Here is a 16,534-nt window from a genome sequence, read left to right on the forward strand (position 1 = left end):
GATTGGCCCTTGTGAACTCTTCTGTGAACTCGAAAATGCTGCACCTTAGGAGGAAGGATAAAGTGGAGTAACTAGGCTCTCCTGGAATGGTAGCTCACCTTCAAAGCATCAAAATCCCTATAAATAGTATTAAGAAGATCTGGGATTACTAGTGTCCTCAGGTGCTTTTATAAGCAAACATCAATCTCCTCTTAAGAAATAGAGTTTTCTGTGCATTAAATTCTTTCTACAAACAACTTTGCAAATTTATAATAAGTAGAAAAAATATTAGGCATCTGACTAGACAAGACATCAGAAACAACAGATAATAAAAAAGCAAGTATATGGGAACTCTAGATATTGGCATTATCAGAGATTTGAAATAACTGTGGTCAATGAGGTTAAAAGATGAGCACTTTAGCAAAAAGATCCAAACTATAAAAAAGAAAAATGAATACTCTAGAACTGAAAAATATAGTCTTCTAAGTTAGGACCTTTGTGGGTAGATTTAACGGCAAATTAGGCATTATGGAAGAGAGAATTAGTGAACTGTAAGATAAGTTATAAAAAAATAGCCAGGAAAAAAAAAGACAAAAAAATGGAAAATATGGTAGAGGGTAAAATCTCAAGAGAAGATACAGTGAGAAGGTCTCATGTATGTATGAGGTCCTGAAGGAGAAGAGAGGGAATGAGAAAGAAGCATTATTCAATGAGAAAATGGCTGAAAACTTTTTAAAACCAACAAAAGACTCTAAGTCACAGACTCAAGTATTCCTGCAAAGCCCTATCAATACAAACCACACCAAAGACAGAAAATCTTAAAATCAGTTAGAGAAAGTAGTCCTATTTACCTTCAATGATATAGGAATAAGATGGACAATTGATATCCCCGCAGAAACAGTAGAAGCTACAAAACAGGATTTAAATGCTTAAAACACCAAAGACAGAAAATCTTAAAATCAGTTAGAGAAAGTAGTCCTATTTACCTTCAATGATATAGGAATAAGATGGACAATTGATATCCCCGCAGAAACAGTAGAAGCTACAAAACAGGATTTAAATGCTTAAAAGTTCTAAAAGAAATACTTGCCAAATTAAAATTCTGTGCCTTGTGAAATTGACCAGTGATGCAATCAAAATGGTCAATAGTGCAAAATTAAACAAATATTGCTTCTCTAAAAAATAGTGTGGCATTTAAAAAAATTCACTTATATGTAATTCACGTGATAATTGCGTTTGAGTCTTTGTTGGGGCACACACAGTTTTTAAGGTCCTTGCATTGTCCAAGAAGAGAGTAAAAATTCCAGTTAATATTAGATTCTGGTAAATCAGTAATTCAGGCTGTACTATCCATGATGAACCACTTAAGAGCATTGTTAAAGCATGTCTAACATACACATTAATGGGAAGAAAAATGGAAAATTCATAAATAATATTCAGTCCAAAAGAAAGCAAGAAAAGAGAGAAAAAGAATATCAGGAAAATAGAAAGAATAGACAAATAAAAGCAACTTCATAAAATGATAGATTTAACCCAGAGTGACCAATAAGTGCATCATATGTTAATGGATTGTTTAAGCCATGGAAAAAACTAGGACTGAAAACTAGGAAAAAAGTCTCAACTACGTACTATTTATAAGAGACAAATCTAACCATAAGTATACAGAAAGATTGAGAGAGAAAGAAAAAGCAGACAGTACTGGAAGGAAAATTGGTTTAATTATATATTAATTCAAACAAGGCAGACTTTAAGAGGTGTTATGAGAAAGGTTCAATTTACCAAATTTAAAATTTGTATATCCCTGATAATATCACAAAATATAGAAAACGAAGTAGAGAGACACTACAAGGAACCCACAATCATAGTGAAGTATTTGGGGAGGGGAGGGTGTGATTTTTTTTTTTAATATTTCATTGTGCTAATATATATAACAAACTTATGCATTTTTTTTTTTTTAAAGATTTATTTATTTATTTAATTTCCCCCCCTCCCCTGGTTGTCTGTTCTTGGTGTCTATTTGCTGTGTCTTGTTTCTTTGTCCGCTTCTGTTGTCATCAGCGGCATGGGAAGTGTGGGCAGCGCCATTCCTGGGCAGGCTGCTCTTTCTTTTCATGCTGGGCGGCTTTCCTCACGGGCGCACTCCTTGCACGTGGGGCTCCCCCACGCAGGGGACACCCTTGCGTGGCACGGCACTCCTTGCGCGCATCAGCGCTGCACATGGCCAGCTCCACGCGGGTCAAGGAGGCCCGGGGTTTGAACCGCGGACCTCCCATATGGTAGACGGACGCCCTAACCACTGGGCCAAAGTCCGTTTTCCAACAAACTTATGCATTTTAACCAGTTTTTAATATACAGTTCAGTTCTATTAGTTACATTCACTATGGTGTGTTACCATCGTCACTGTCCGTTACCAAAACTTTTTCATCACCCAAACAGAAACTCTACATATTAAGCAATGACTCCCTATTCTCCCTACCTCCAGACCCTAGTAACTTCTGTTTTACTTCTGTCTCTATGAATTTGCCTATTCTAAATACTTCATGTAACTGGAATCGTACATTATTTGTCATGTTGTGTCTGGCTTATTTCACTAAGCTTGTTTTTAACGTTCATCCATGTTGTGGCATGTAGCAGAACTTCATTCTTTTTTTGGGCCAAATAGTATTCCATTGTGCATTTGTGTGTGTGTATGTATACCCCATTTTGTTTATCTGTTCATTTGTTGATAGACACTTGGGTTGTTTTTACCTTTTCACTATCATGAGTAATCTTGCTAGTAACATTGCTGTACAAGTATTTGAGTCCTTACTCTCAGATATTTTCAGTATATACCTAGAAGTTGAATTGCTGGGTTATATGTTAATTCTTTGTTTACATTCTATGTTTCCACAGCATCCCTTCCATTTTACGTTCCATAGCTAGAGATTTTAACACAACTTTATCAGTATCTTATACAATAAGCAAACAAGAACAAATCAATAGCTGACATGATTTGAACAAAACAATCAGCAAAGTTGATCTCATAGGTATGGAGATATTACATGTGTGTAGCATGCACGCATGTGCACACACATATAACATGACACCCTACAGTTCACAATATACATTCTCTTTAGACACATAGGGCACATTTACTAAATTTGTATATGATCCCAAACAGGTTTCAATAAATTTAAAAGATTATTTTTACCACAGTGCAATTAAGCTAGAAATCATCAGCTAAAAGATAAATTAAAAAATTGTAATATGTTGGTAAAGTAAATAGTACTCTTTATATAGAGTGTGAGTAAAAGAAGAAATTACGCAGAGGTCAGAAAATATTTTGGTTGTATTATTAAAACAGCATATCAAAACATGGATGATTTACCTTGCTGGAAATTCATTGCTTTAGATACATATATGAAGTTTCTGCTTCTGTTAATGATAGAGTAAAATCTAACCCCTTTGCTTTCTCACTATTCCAAGATGATTTCATCTCAGCTATGTCTAAGGGAAAGGTGGTGGTGTTTTTTTAAGGTTTATTTGTTTTTGCTGTCTGTGTTGTCTTCTCTTCTCATTTTCTCTCCTCTAGGACTCACCAGGTTTCAATCCTGGAGACCTCTGATTGGGAGAGAGGTTTCCTGTCAATTGCTTCACCTCAGTTCCTGGTTTCTGTGGCACTTCACTTCTCCTTGTCTCTCTTTTGATGCGTCATCATCTTGTTGCATGACTCTGTTGTGCAGGGCACAGTCTCACCACACGGGCACTCGTGCAGGCTCACCACACGGGCACTTGCTTGCCAAGCGAGCACACTTCATCTTCTTTTTTACCAGGAGTCCCCAGAAATCGAACCCAGGTCCACCCTTATGATAGGCAGATGTTCTATCAGTTGAGCCACATCCACTTCCCATGGGAAGGTCTTATTTAGTCATTAATCTGTCAAACATTTATTGAGCACATACTATACATCAGACATAGTATTGGGTGCTGGATATATAGTAGGGTTCCTCAGCCTCAACATAATGGCATTTTGGGACAGATGAGAAGCCTGCCCTGTGCATTGTAGAATGTTTAACAGCATCCATGGCCTCGACCCACCAGATGCAAATAAAACTCCTCCAGTTGTGACAACCAAAAATGTTTTCAGACATTGTGAAATATTCCCCAAGGGGGGAGGGCAAAAATCATCCCTAGTTATATACAAATATGGCCTCTGTCCTTATGAAACATATTCTAATGATTGACTCTAAATATTTAGCAGAGTGGTTGCAAGCACAGGCCCTACTGGATTCGGTCTGCTGAGTTTAGTTTCAGCACAGCTATTTCCTTAACTGTGCAATATTTATTAATTTCTCAGTGCTCCAGTTTCCTCTGTCATAAACTGAGATTAACAATACCTACTTCATAGTGTTGATGTATCAAATAGATGATTTATGTAGTAAAGTAGTTAGAACAGTGCCTGGTATATTCTAGCCACTTGATAAATGTTAACTATTATTTTTATTATTAAACCACAAATAAATATATTTTTATAAACTACAATAACTATTGTGAGGGAGAAGAATAGGGTGATAAGTTCCTCAGTCTTCCCCTTCATGCTCCCAATCTAAATTCATATTTTCTGGGAACTGTCTTTAAAAGGGTATTATGGGAAGTGGACATGGCTCAACTGATAGAGCATCTACCTGCTATACGGAGGATCCAGGGTTCAATACTCAGGGCCTCCTGACCTGTGTGATAAGCTGGCCCACACACAGTGCTGCCGCATGCAAGAAGTACCATGCCATGCAGAGGTGCCTCCTTGTAGGGGAGCCCCATGTGCAAGGAGTGCGCCCCGCAAGGAGAACGTCCCCACATGAAAAAAAGAGCAGCCCACCCAGGAGAGGCACTGCACAAATGGAGAACTGACACAGCAAGATGACGCAACAAAAAAGAGATGCAGTTTCCCTGTGCCACCTGACAATGCAAGCAGGTGCAGAAAACACAACAAATGACACACAGAGCAGACACACAGAGCAGGGTGTGGAGAGAAATAAGTAAAATAAATCTTTGGAAAAAAAAAAGGGTTATGAAGTAGATTCTTGTTACTAAGTAAGAGACTGGACTAAGTAACAACTGAGATCACTTTCAACTCTAAAATATTGTAATTGTGATTGTGTTTTCATATTGGTTTAAGAGTGATCACTTTATTTCATTGTGTTCTGTTACTGGTTTTATGAATAAATGAATTAATGTGGATTTTTAAAATTTAGAACTTTATTAATAGATGGATGATTACAAAATATTTTATAGTTTTAAATTTTTGAAGTAAATATTTTCCATTTGCTTTTCAAACTTTAAACTGTGGAAACTTAGTATAAATAGTGTTCTTGTCCTGAACTCCAGTCCATGACAAACACTTGAAAATTATAGAGCAGTCACAGACTTTATTGTGATTACCTGCTTAATGACAGCTTGAGATATTATGAAACAGATTGGAAAAACTGTTAGGCAAAGAAAATGTAGACTAACAAGTTACTCCTGCAATCATTGTAGGAAGGATATATATCTTTAGTTAAAAGTTATCTGTCATTGTATTTTGAATTGTTTAAGGAGTTTAAATTGCAAAATGAGGAAAATGTTTTTGGCTCCTTCTGTTTATGTTATAGCAAAGATAAATTACTGTTGAAAAAAGATAAATTACTGTTGAAAATTTAATTTATTTGAAAATAATGTTAATATTTTTCCATATTAAGTTAAATTTATGTATAAAATCTTCAATACAGAAAAATTGGAATATCCTGACAATCCAAGGTAATATTACCTTTTTATTTTGAAATAATTTAAAACTTAGGGAAGAATTTTACAAATAATACAAATTCCTATATACTCTTATCCCAGATTCATTAATGTTTAAAGTTTGGCCATTTTTGCATATCTCACTCTCACTGTAAATACATACTTCTTTTTTTTAACCCTGAACCATTTAAGAATCTATTGCAGATATCCATGCCCCTTTACTCTTACTACTTCAATATTCATTCCCTAAGAACAAGATTATTCTCTTGCATAACCAGATTAACAGAATCTAATATAGGAAAGTTAACATCGATGCAGTGCTATTTAATATTTAACAGTCCATATTCCATTTACACCAATCATCTCACTAATGTCCTTTATATAATTTTTCTTCTGATCTGAGATGCAATCTAGATCAGGCATTGCACTTAGTTTTCACGGCTTTTTCATTTTCTTTAATTTGAAGCAATTCATTTCACCTATGCTTGTTCTACATGTTATTGGCCTTTTTAAAGAGTGCAGTTCCCTGTTTATAGAATGTCCCTTTGTAGGTTTGTCAGATATTTTCTCATGATTTGATTGAATTTATGCATTTTGGGCAGTGATTAACTACCCTGTGGTATTGTATTTCCAGTGTACCACACCAGGAAACAGAAGATATCAATTTGTCTCATTATTGATTATGTTAAAGTTCATCATTTGGTTAAGATATCTGCCACATTTTCCCACTGTATGGTTACCATTTTTTTTGTAATTAAGTAATCTGTGAGAAGATGCCTTCAGACTATGTAATTATCCTACCCTTTTTCAGACTTCCACATAGTAGTTTTCACATTTATTCATGATGTTTGCCTGATTAATTTATTAGTATATTGGTTTGCTAAGTAGTGATTTTCTCGTTTCTTATTTTTTTGTCATTTTTTAGTTGGTGCTGTACTATAAGGAAGAGCTTTCCATTATCTCTTATTTATATATGTATTATTCATGCACTCATTGTTTTTGACTACTTACTAAATAAGAAATCTAATAAATGTGAAATGATTGTATTTGTCTGAGTGTATATAGACAAATCTCCATGTTCAGAAGTTTCTTGGATTAGTTCTTTTTTAGAATGGTTATATTTTTCAGTTGAAATATAATTAGGTTGATATCTTGCTGTCTGTAATTTTAGTTTTTTTTTTTAACCTTGTTATTACATTTATTTTTGAACAGGTGAAGTATTAATGTAGCTCCAAAAGTGAAAAATAAATTAAGAAAAGGTATATCCAGGAATTATCACTACCTTCTCTGTCCCTTCTACCCCATTCCCACTCACTCCCTATAGTTAACCAAGTTCATTAGTTTCTGGTTTATTTTTCTGGTGTTTCTTTTTACATAAATAAGCAAAACACTGCATAATGTATTTATTCTTTTATATTTTGCCTTTATTCACTCCTCAAAATATCCTTCAGTTTACATCTATCACTGTTAATATTTTCACTATAGAATTCTTTCATGTAATTAACCAAAGTTCTTACATATGGGGCATTTAGGTTTTTGTGTTTTGCAATTACAAATTATACTACAATGAATTAACTTGTGCATATGTGTTTGTTGGGGTAATATGTCAGTGTAAATTCCTTAGAAGTAGGATTGCTAGGTCAAAGGTAAAATATCCAGGTACCCTACATAATCATCTTAGATATTCTGGAATTTCTTTCCATAAGGAGTATACCATTTTGCATTCCCACCAGGAATGTAGGACAATGCCTATTTTGGATTTTTGCCAGTCTGAAAGTTAGCTTGTGAATTGAGCATCTTTTCACGTGTTTATTGGTCATTTGTTTATCTTTGGAGAAATGTCTCTTCAAGTCCTTTGTCCACTTAATTGTAATTGAGTTGTTATTTTCTTGAGTTACAGGAGATCTTCATATATCCTGAATATTAAAACCCTTATCAGATATATGGATTGTAACTATTTTCGCCCATTCTGTAGGTTTTTTTAACTTGATAATGTCCTTTGATGCACAAACTTTTAAAATTGTGATAAAGTCTAATTTTTTTTTCTTTTGTTTTGATCTCATGTCCAAGATTCCATTGCCAAATCCAGGGTCTTGAAGATTTGCCCCTATGTTTTTCTCTTAAGAGTTTTATGGTTTTAGTCTTAAATACTTAGGTCATTGATCCTTATTGAGTTAATTTTTGTATTTGGTCCGGTGTCATTCTTTTGCATGTATGAATGCAGCTTTACCAGCACCATTTGTTGAAGAGGCTTTTCTTTCTCTCTCTGAATGGACAGTAGGATAACTTTTTTAAGCATAGCAAAACTTTTTTTTTAGAATTCAGAATTGATAAATCTTCATTAGAACCATTTATCTAACAATTTACCTAACTAGGTACATATAAACAAATCTTAATAGGATCAAAATGTCAGTCTATTAAGATTGAATAGAGGGAGAGCAGTGAAATATATTTTTTCCAGATTAGTTAAGTGTCAAAAAAAATTAATCTTTCTTTGAAAATGATGGTTGTAACTTATAAAATTTTGAGGGTGAGTTTATCAGTTCAGTGCTCTCAGCAGTTCCTGAGTAGTCCTTTAGAAGATGAATATGTATTTGTTGTCACATGAAATATAGATGAGAGGGTTAACACTAATGCAAGGTAGAATATGTTCAAAACTGAAACAGATACCTTTATCTTGGGGTCTAAAAGATAATTAAATATTTAAGTGAAATATTTCATGAGCATGTGAAGAATATTTGGCATGTTATCTGAACATGAAATGCACAAAAGTATGAAAACGAATATTTTATTTCATGCTGTGTAAATAAGGAAATTAATAATTTAAACAACAGAAGACCACATATTAACCTAATTTGTGGAAGCAGAGAAATTTTCTATTGTGAAGACTAAGGTTCCTTTTTTAAGAGTTAGTTTGGTTAAGAGTATGTATGTTTGGGTAAGATTATATATGTTTCAAATTACAGTTTACCACAAGTTTGGATTAGATGTGTTTAAAGAAAGAGTCCCTAATTCAGTGTGTGTTTGCTTGCTTGCTTGTTTGTTTTTCAGGAGGTACCAGGGATTGAACCCAGGACCTTATACATGGGAAGCAGGTGCTCAACCACTTGAGCTACATTTGCTCTCCCTAATTTAGTTTTTATTATCTTCCTTCCTACTGATACTTACATTTTGAATTCACTTCCAGTTTTTATAGTGTCTCAGCACTATAAAGCAAGCAATGGGAAATACAGTTCCTTTTTGATTGTTGATTATTTTTGAGAACAGACTCATAGGGAACAAACTATATAACTAATGAATTAAATATCTGCCCAGTGAGTTCTATTCAGCAGTCCCTGACATTACTCTGAAAGGAAAATAAATTTAACAGGAATTTGCCTCAATTTTTTTAGACACTGGCCAAAAGAAGACCCTAGACAAGAAAGATGGGAGACGAATGTCTTTTCAGAAGCCTAAAGGGACTATTGAATATACTGTAAGTTGTTTTTGAAAACGTTGATTTATCTTTGTAGTATTTTTATTTAAGGTATTCTCTGTATATAGTATAATAATTAAAGGATTCTTAATTCCTTATTTTAAAAATCTGTACTTTATTTTTTCTGCTTTAAAAATAATATTGAGTTCTTAATTATATTTCAAGATTCCTCTCCTTACATAGAGATTTTATTAAGTGAGATACAAAGATAGTTATTCCAGCTAATTTAATTTATTATAGATGATAATTTACTGGGAGTCAGAACATTCCTGTACTACATACAATAACTTTTATTAGGTTAGACTTTTAGGAAAATACTTTTTAGAAATGTGATCTTTTATTATATTCCTGTCAGCACTAATGATGATGATAATAGAATACGTAAAAGATAACTTGACATAAATTTTCAAGAATAGCCTTCTAACATTAAATCATTTGCATTGATGTATAGCTGTCTCTTTAGCTTTGAAAATGGAACTTTTTTCTGACTGCTGTGTTCTTGAAATGACCCTCATCTTCCTGCTGTCAGCTTTTTACTTTTCTTTTTACTTTGGGAAACTGAAGTAACAAATAGACTTTGGTATGAGATGGGCAATGTATTTGCTTGAATGTAAATATTGCATATTTAGAAAATGTTAAGTTGCAGGGCAATTATATTAACTGAACTTAATTTTATGCCATATTTTGTGTTTTTAAAAAATACTACAGTATAACTGCATTAAAGGACTACAGCATTTTTAGCATTAATTTATGCATTTGTGTCATTGTGACAACTTCCAATCTTAGTTTGAATCTTGGTTATTTTCCATGAATCCTTAAAGTTGAACAAATGATCAAAACCTTGAGGTATACTTTGTTTTTTCATGTACTGTATAAGTGATGAATTGAGATTTTAGGTGTTTTTAAAAAGGTTAGTGTAGAATGAAATTTACTACAGTCAGAAGAATCTCTTCTTAAAGCATTCTATAAACTTAAATTGAGTGTACTTGTACCTTCTCTGCATATTGGGAAATTGAAAATGTAATTTCAGAGTAAAATACTGGGTAACTTAATTTGATGCATTCATTGGTGTTTGTTATAAAATCTGATATAATCAATGAGAAATTGGAAAAGTTTACTTCATTTTGAATTCAAAAGTTTACTGAGTTTTTTTTTTGTATACAATTTAATAAAACTTGTGCTCTCTTATTGGGGGCTAAATTTAAACAGGGCCTTTAGGTTTTAGGGAAGGTTAATTGAAACTTGAATATATTTTCTCCATTTTATTTCTTAGTGTATTCCTTTGGGATGTAATCAGATATTGGCCAGGATACTACCCCCACCCCCCAGTCTTTGTTTAGATTGCTTTTTCATTTTTTAAAAAAAAATTTTTAAATTTATTTTTATTTATTCCTCTGCCCCCTGCCCCATTGTCTGCTCTCTGTGTCCATTCACTGTGTGTTCTTCTGTGTCCGCTTGCATTATCCTACGGCACTGGGAAACTGTGTCTCTTTTTTGTTGCGTCATCTTGCTGCGTCAGCTCTCCAGGTGTACGGCGCCACTCCTGGGTGGGCTGCGTTTTTTTCACGTGGGGTGGCTCTCTTTTGCAGGGTACGCTCCTTGCATGTGGGAGACTCTTATGTGGGCATGGCCCTGCATGGCACAGCATTCCTTGTGGCAGCAGCAGCACTGCACATGGGCCAGTTCACCACACAAGTCAGGAGGCCCTGGAGATCGAACCCTGAACCTTCCATATGGTAGGCGGGTGCTCTATCAGTTGAGCCTCGTCAGCTTCCATGCTTTTTCATTTTTTAATCCTACTATTCCCTAAAACAAATCCTAGAAGATATAAACATTTTCCAACCTTTTTATTGATGGTGCTTAGGAGGTGTTTAAGAAAATCAAACGTATTATTTCTAAAACTAAGATACTGTCTTTTACTCCATTCTTACTGTAAGCTGTAAAATCTTTATATAGCATGTTTCTCTTCAAGTAAAATATTTTATATCACAATGTATTCTCAAAATCTGTTTCTTTTGAAATGTTTATGATCTATCTTAATTACATTTCCAGATCTCCTAAATGTAATATAAAATCAGTCATTGTTCTTTTAAATAGCCTTGTAGTTAAAATGATATATACTATATACATATATGGGATATATATTACACACATTCACATACTATTAATTTAAAAATCAAAGTAAAATTATTTTCAGTGGGTTTCAAAAATAAACTTGAATATGCTATACATTATTTTCTTGCTTGGTAATTTATTATTCCTATACCTTTCTTTTACAAGTGCCTTCTTCAAATCATTAATACTTTTCTAATTACCAAACCCAATGGCCTTCCCTTTGTTGATGCATCCTGCATACCATTCCTTCTTTCTGGTTTTAAGTTCCTTAAGTTCTTTCAATAGTTCTTTCAGTGAGGGTATGTGAATGGAAAAATTAGACAATGTGTCAATTAACTTCATTGTACCCTCACTCCTGGTAGTTGAGCTGTTTATAGATTTTTAGATTGACAGTTATTTTTTGTCAGCACTATGAAGATAGTTTATTGTCTTGTGCCTCTTTTTTGTTAGAAATATATTACTATATTTATTTTTAATATTGAATCACTTTTAAATTACAAAATTTGTTGAATCACACTAGCCATCAGTATACAGTAAAAATCTTACAATTTAAAAATGTACACAATTTAACTGAAAGTTCATTAACTATGATATTGCCGTAAACTTCTCAAGACTGTATTAAAGTACAACAGGAAAACCTCCTCAGTGATTGCTTCCTGCATTCCTCATGTGCAAACAGAATTACACAGTGGTCCCTATGCCAGTGCTGTTATCAAGGCCTATCAACACCTGTGCAAACTTACAAACTTAAACAGAATAACCTGTGTTCAGCCATTCAAACTGACAGTTTGTTGGTAATACATTTCTGCCAACACATCTTTAAGAAATTCATTTCTATACTAAAGAGAATTTTTTTTCAATCTCCAAGACTTGAACCAACACCATGACTACCAAGGCCTATTACTTTTGAGATTTAAATCCGAAGTAATTCTGTCTACCCATTCTTATTTGAAGGCTGATATTTCCAAGCCCCCTATAATAAAGCCAAACACCTGGAATAATTGATTTTTCTATTTCTGTAAAGTATGCTCTTGGAATTTTGATTGATATTACATTAAATCTATAAATCAATTTGAGTAGAATGGACATCTTCACAATGTTTAGCAGTGTTTTATAGTTTTCTGAGTATATATTCTTTATATTCCTGGTTAAGTTAATTCCTAGATACTTGAGTCTTTTTGTTGCTATTGTAAATGAAGTTTTTTCCTTGATTTTCTCCTCAGCTTTCTCATTGCTAGTATATAGAAACTCTGCTGATTTTTGTGTGTTGATTTTGTATCCTGCTACTTTACTGAACTCATTTATTAGCTCTAATAGCTGTGTTGTAGATATTTTGGGATTTTCTGAATATAGGATCATGTCATCTGTGAATAGTGACGATTTTACTTCCTCTTTTCCAAATTAGATGCCTTTTAATTCCTAATTGCTCTAGGTAGAACTTCTTCCATAATGTTGAATAACAGTGGTGACAGTGGGCATCCTTGTCTTTTCCCTCGTCTTAAAGAGGGAAAGCTTTCAACCTTTCCCCATTGAGTATGATGTTGGCTGTGGGATTTTCATATATGCTCTTTATTGTGTTGAGAAACTTTCCTTCTGTACCTATCTTTTGAAGTGTTTTATCAAGAGAGGATGCTGGGTTTTGTCAAATATTTTTTTCTACATAATCAAGATGATCAGGTGTTGTTTTCCCTTTGATTTGATAATGTGGTATATTATGTTAATTGGTTTTCTTATGTTGAACCACACTTGCATACCAAAAAGAAAATCCACTTGATTGTGGTGTATGATTCTTTTAATATGCTGTTGCATTTGATTTGCAAGTATTTTGTTGAGAATTTTTGCATCTATTTTCATTAGAGAGATTGGTCAGTAATTTTCGTTTCTTGTGGTATCTTTATCTGGCTTTGGTATTAGGGTGATGTTGGCTTCATAAAATGTGTTGGGTAATTTTCCGGCCTTTACAGTTTTTGGAAGAGTTTAAACAGCATTGGTATTAATTCTTCTTAAAATGTTTGGTAGGATGCACTTGTAAAGCCATCTTGTCTTGCATTTTTCTTTATTGGAAGATTTTTGACGATTGAGTTAGTCTCCCTTTACTGGTGATTGGTTTGTTGAGTTCCTGTTTTTCTTGAAGATTCAATGTAGTTTGTGCATTTCTAGGAATTTGTCCATTTCAATTAGATTATCTAGTTTGTTGGCACACAGTTTCTCATAATATCCTCTTATGATCCTTTTTATTTCTGTGGGGTCAGTTGTAACTCCCCCTTTCATTTCTGATTTTATTTGCATCTTCTCTCTTTTTCTTCTTTGTTAGTCCAGCTAAGAGTTTATCGATTTTATTGATTTTCTCAAAGAACCAGCTTTTGGTTTTATTTTCTCTATTTTTTTGTTCTCAATTTTTCATTTATTTCTGCTGTAATCTTTGTGTTGTTGTTTTTTTCATTCTGCTTGCTTTGGAATTGGTTTGCTGTTTTTTTTCTAGTTTCTCCAGTTGTTCAGTTAGAACTTTGATTTTAGCTCTTCTTTTTTAATATAGTCATTTTAGGGCTATAAAAACTTCCCTCTCAGCACTACCTTTGCTGTATCCTATAAGTTTTGGTAAGTTGTGTACTTGTTTTGGCCAAAATCCGAATTTGCTCTAGGCTCTATCTCTTCCTCTCCCCTTTCTTGCGAAAGAAGACCCCTGCAATCCCCTCAGTCCATTGGTGCTGCAGTGCACAGACAGCTCTTTGCTCTAAAGGAGGGGGGATGGGCTCCAGAGGCTATTGCTGACGCTTATTGATGGGATGTTCCAGCCAGCTAAGGCTTTTTCCTTCTTCCCTCTCCCTTCTGGATGATATCTCACCTTCCACTGGTTTCCTGAGCCCCAGAGCAGCCCTCCAGACAGTCTCCACCTGTCCTCTAGCCATTTTTTCTGGAAGAGAAATGATCCCTCTGCCTCTCTAATTCTCCATCTTCCCCAAAGTCCCTCTGATGTATTTTTAATCTCATCAATTGTGTCTTTCATTCCTGTAAGTTCTGTTAGTTTTCTTTGTAGGCTTTCTAATTCTCTATGCTCATCCAGTGTCATCTTAATATCCTTTTTCTCTTTAGGCATATTTTCCTTCAATTCTTTGGATTGATTTAGGAGATTTGTGTGATTATCATTAATTAGTTGTCTTAAATCCTGTATCTCATCAGGATATTGGGTTTGTTCCTTTGGGCCATCTCTTCCTGTTTCTTAGTATGGCTTGTAATTTTGTGCTGTGTCTAAGCATCTGAATATGTTGGTTAATTTACTCTGATGGCCAATTTTTCTCTCTGGCCTAATCGTTTCGTTGCACAGCCCTTCTTTGGTTTTTTATTCAAAGTCTTTAAATTTGCCTAGCTTAAGTTATCAAAATAGGACCAGGTACACACTAATGGGGTCTAGATTCATTCCAAGTGAACAGAGACAAGAGACTCCTAAAAGCAGTTTTTCTCTTCATTGCCCAGCTGGCCAGCAAATGGCACCCATTGGCGAATCTTTCCACAGAGGTGTCTCTTTGAACTTCTACTTGCTGGTGATTCTGGACTGGCCAGAGCTGATATTCAAAGCACATTCTGCTGGCCAAATTCACTGAAGAGAATCTACTCTTTGCCCTCTGCCTCACCCTCCTTTTGCCCAGGGAGGAAGATATCTGCTCCCCTCTTAGTTGGCTGCAGGGAACTACAGGTTTTATTCTGGCTGTTAGCCTTGAGGGTGGGGGTTAACAACTCGATGTTTTCATTTCAGCGGCTTCATCTCTCTGTCCCTCACCCTCCTGGAGGATGCACAGCATTCTTCTCGTGTGCAGATCCCCAAAGGACAGCTTTGTATCCTTCCTCCAGTTGTTTATGTGAGACATTCTAGCCTTGCCAACTACTCTCATTCCATCTTCCCAGAATTCCCCTACCTTAATCTTTTTGAACATTTTTATAAACTTAAACCTGGTCTACTGCTGTAACACTACAATGGTTTCTCTGAATCCAGGCTCTGGCCCCATTACTCATAGACCTACCAGTAATCAAATTTCTAAGTCGCCACTTGGGCCATGTAACTCCTTTGTTTCTATAACCATTGATATTTTTATTACTTTCATCATCCCATTTAATAGGATCATTGTGTGGATAAAATGTGTGATAATTAATATGAAAGTATTTTTTACACTTGTAGATGTTACTGCAAAATACCATTTGGTTACTAAGAGCTTTAACATATATTATCTCAATAAGGTAGGTGTTATATCATCTCATTGAATAGATGAAAAAAGTTTCTACAGAAGGAAATAGGCAGAACTTGATTATTAACCCAAATATTTCACACTGGTTTGGCTTTACAACACCATTGAAGAAAAAAAAGGTTTAATTTTTACACATACCCACACACACCTGCTTTGCCTGACTTTCAAAGTCTCCTACAACCCAGTTCTAAACCTTTTCAGTTCCATCCTGTTTTGAAATTTAACTCCAGTAACTTACCTTCCTAAAGTCTGTGCTTGATAAATATACTCTGAAAGGTTTGGAAGGAAGTGAGAATGTCGCATCAAGGTGTTTTATACTCTTTAGTTTCTAACCATGTCATTTCTTTTCACTCTGAATGTTCTTTCCCTTCTCTCTGCTTCTCAAATTCCTACCAATTCTTCAAGACCTAGTTTTAAATCTTTTCTCCTCTGTAGTCTTTCTTGGACAATTTAAAGCACATAATCTTCTGTTCATATTTGGAACTTCTATAACATTTGTTTTTCCATCTTAAATTGCATTTCATCTTTGATGTAACTTTCTGTGTATCCTCTTTTTCAGCTAGCCTGTAAATTCCTTGTACACTAAAACCAGTTGGTTATACACTTAGCTGTATTCTCTACTGAGCTGTCATAATACCTATGTATAGAGAACTCTGAAAGGCTATGTTGACTGATTAAATGACTATTTCTTTCAGGAAAATTGACAGAATTCCATGATTCTGTGAAAACACACAAATGATTTAGGAACAACTTTAGTCAAATATATTTTCTAATTTATACATCTAAATGACAGCATGTGGATATATAAATTGGTAGAAATAACATTTTGAGGTTTTCTGGTACAGGTATAGTTTGCTAAAATAAACTTAGTATATTTCTTAAAGTTGCATATGTTTTGGAAACATTTTAAAGGAATAGTATGTTATTTTTCAGTCCTTGTGAATTGAAATATTTGAGTTTATGTTTG

At 34.3% G+C, this 16,534-nt stretch overlaps 1 protein-coding gene across 23 annotated transcripts in view; it reads left to right on the plus strand.

Moving 5' to 3' along the window:
• The window catches only part of OXR1 (oxidation resistance 1), a 531,828-nt gene that overhangs the window by 448,979 nt on the left and 66,315 nt on the right, over window positions 1-16,534 (plus strand). For all 23 annotated transcript variants that reach the window (XM_071207984.1, XM_071207987.1, XM_071207997.1 and 20 more), the window contains one exon: window positions 9,129-9,211. In XM_071207984.1, coding sequence (XP_071064085.1) covers window positions 9,129-9,211 — 83 coding nt within the window. The remainder of the gene's footprint in view (window positions 1-9,128; window positions 9,212-16,534) is intronic.

Source organism: Dasypus novemcinctus, chromosome 14, assembly GCF_030445035.2.
Source record: "Dasypus novemcinctus isolate mDasNov1 chromosome 14, mDasNov1.1.hap2, whole genome shotgun sequence".
Taxonomy (NCBI): Eukaryota; Metazoa; Chordata; class Mammalia; order Cingulata; family Dasypodidae; genus Dasypus; species Dasypus novemcinctus.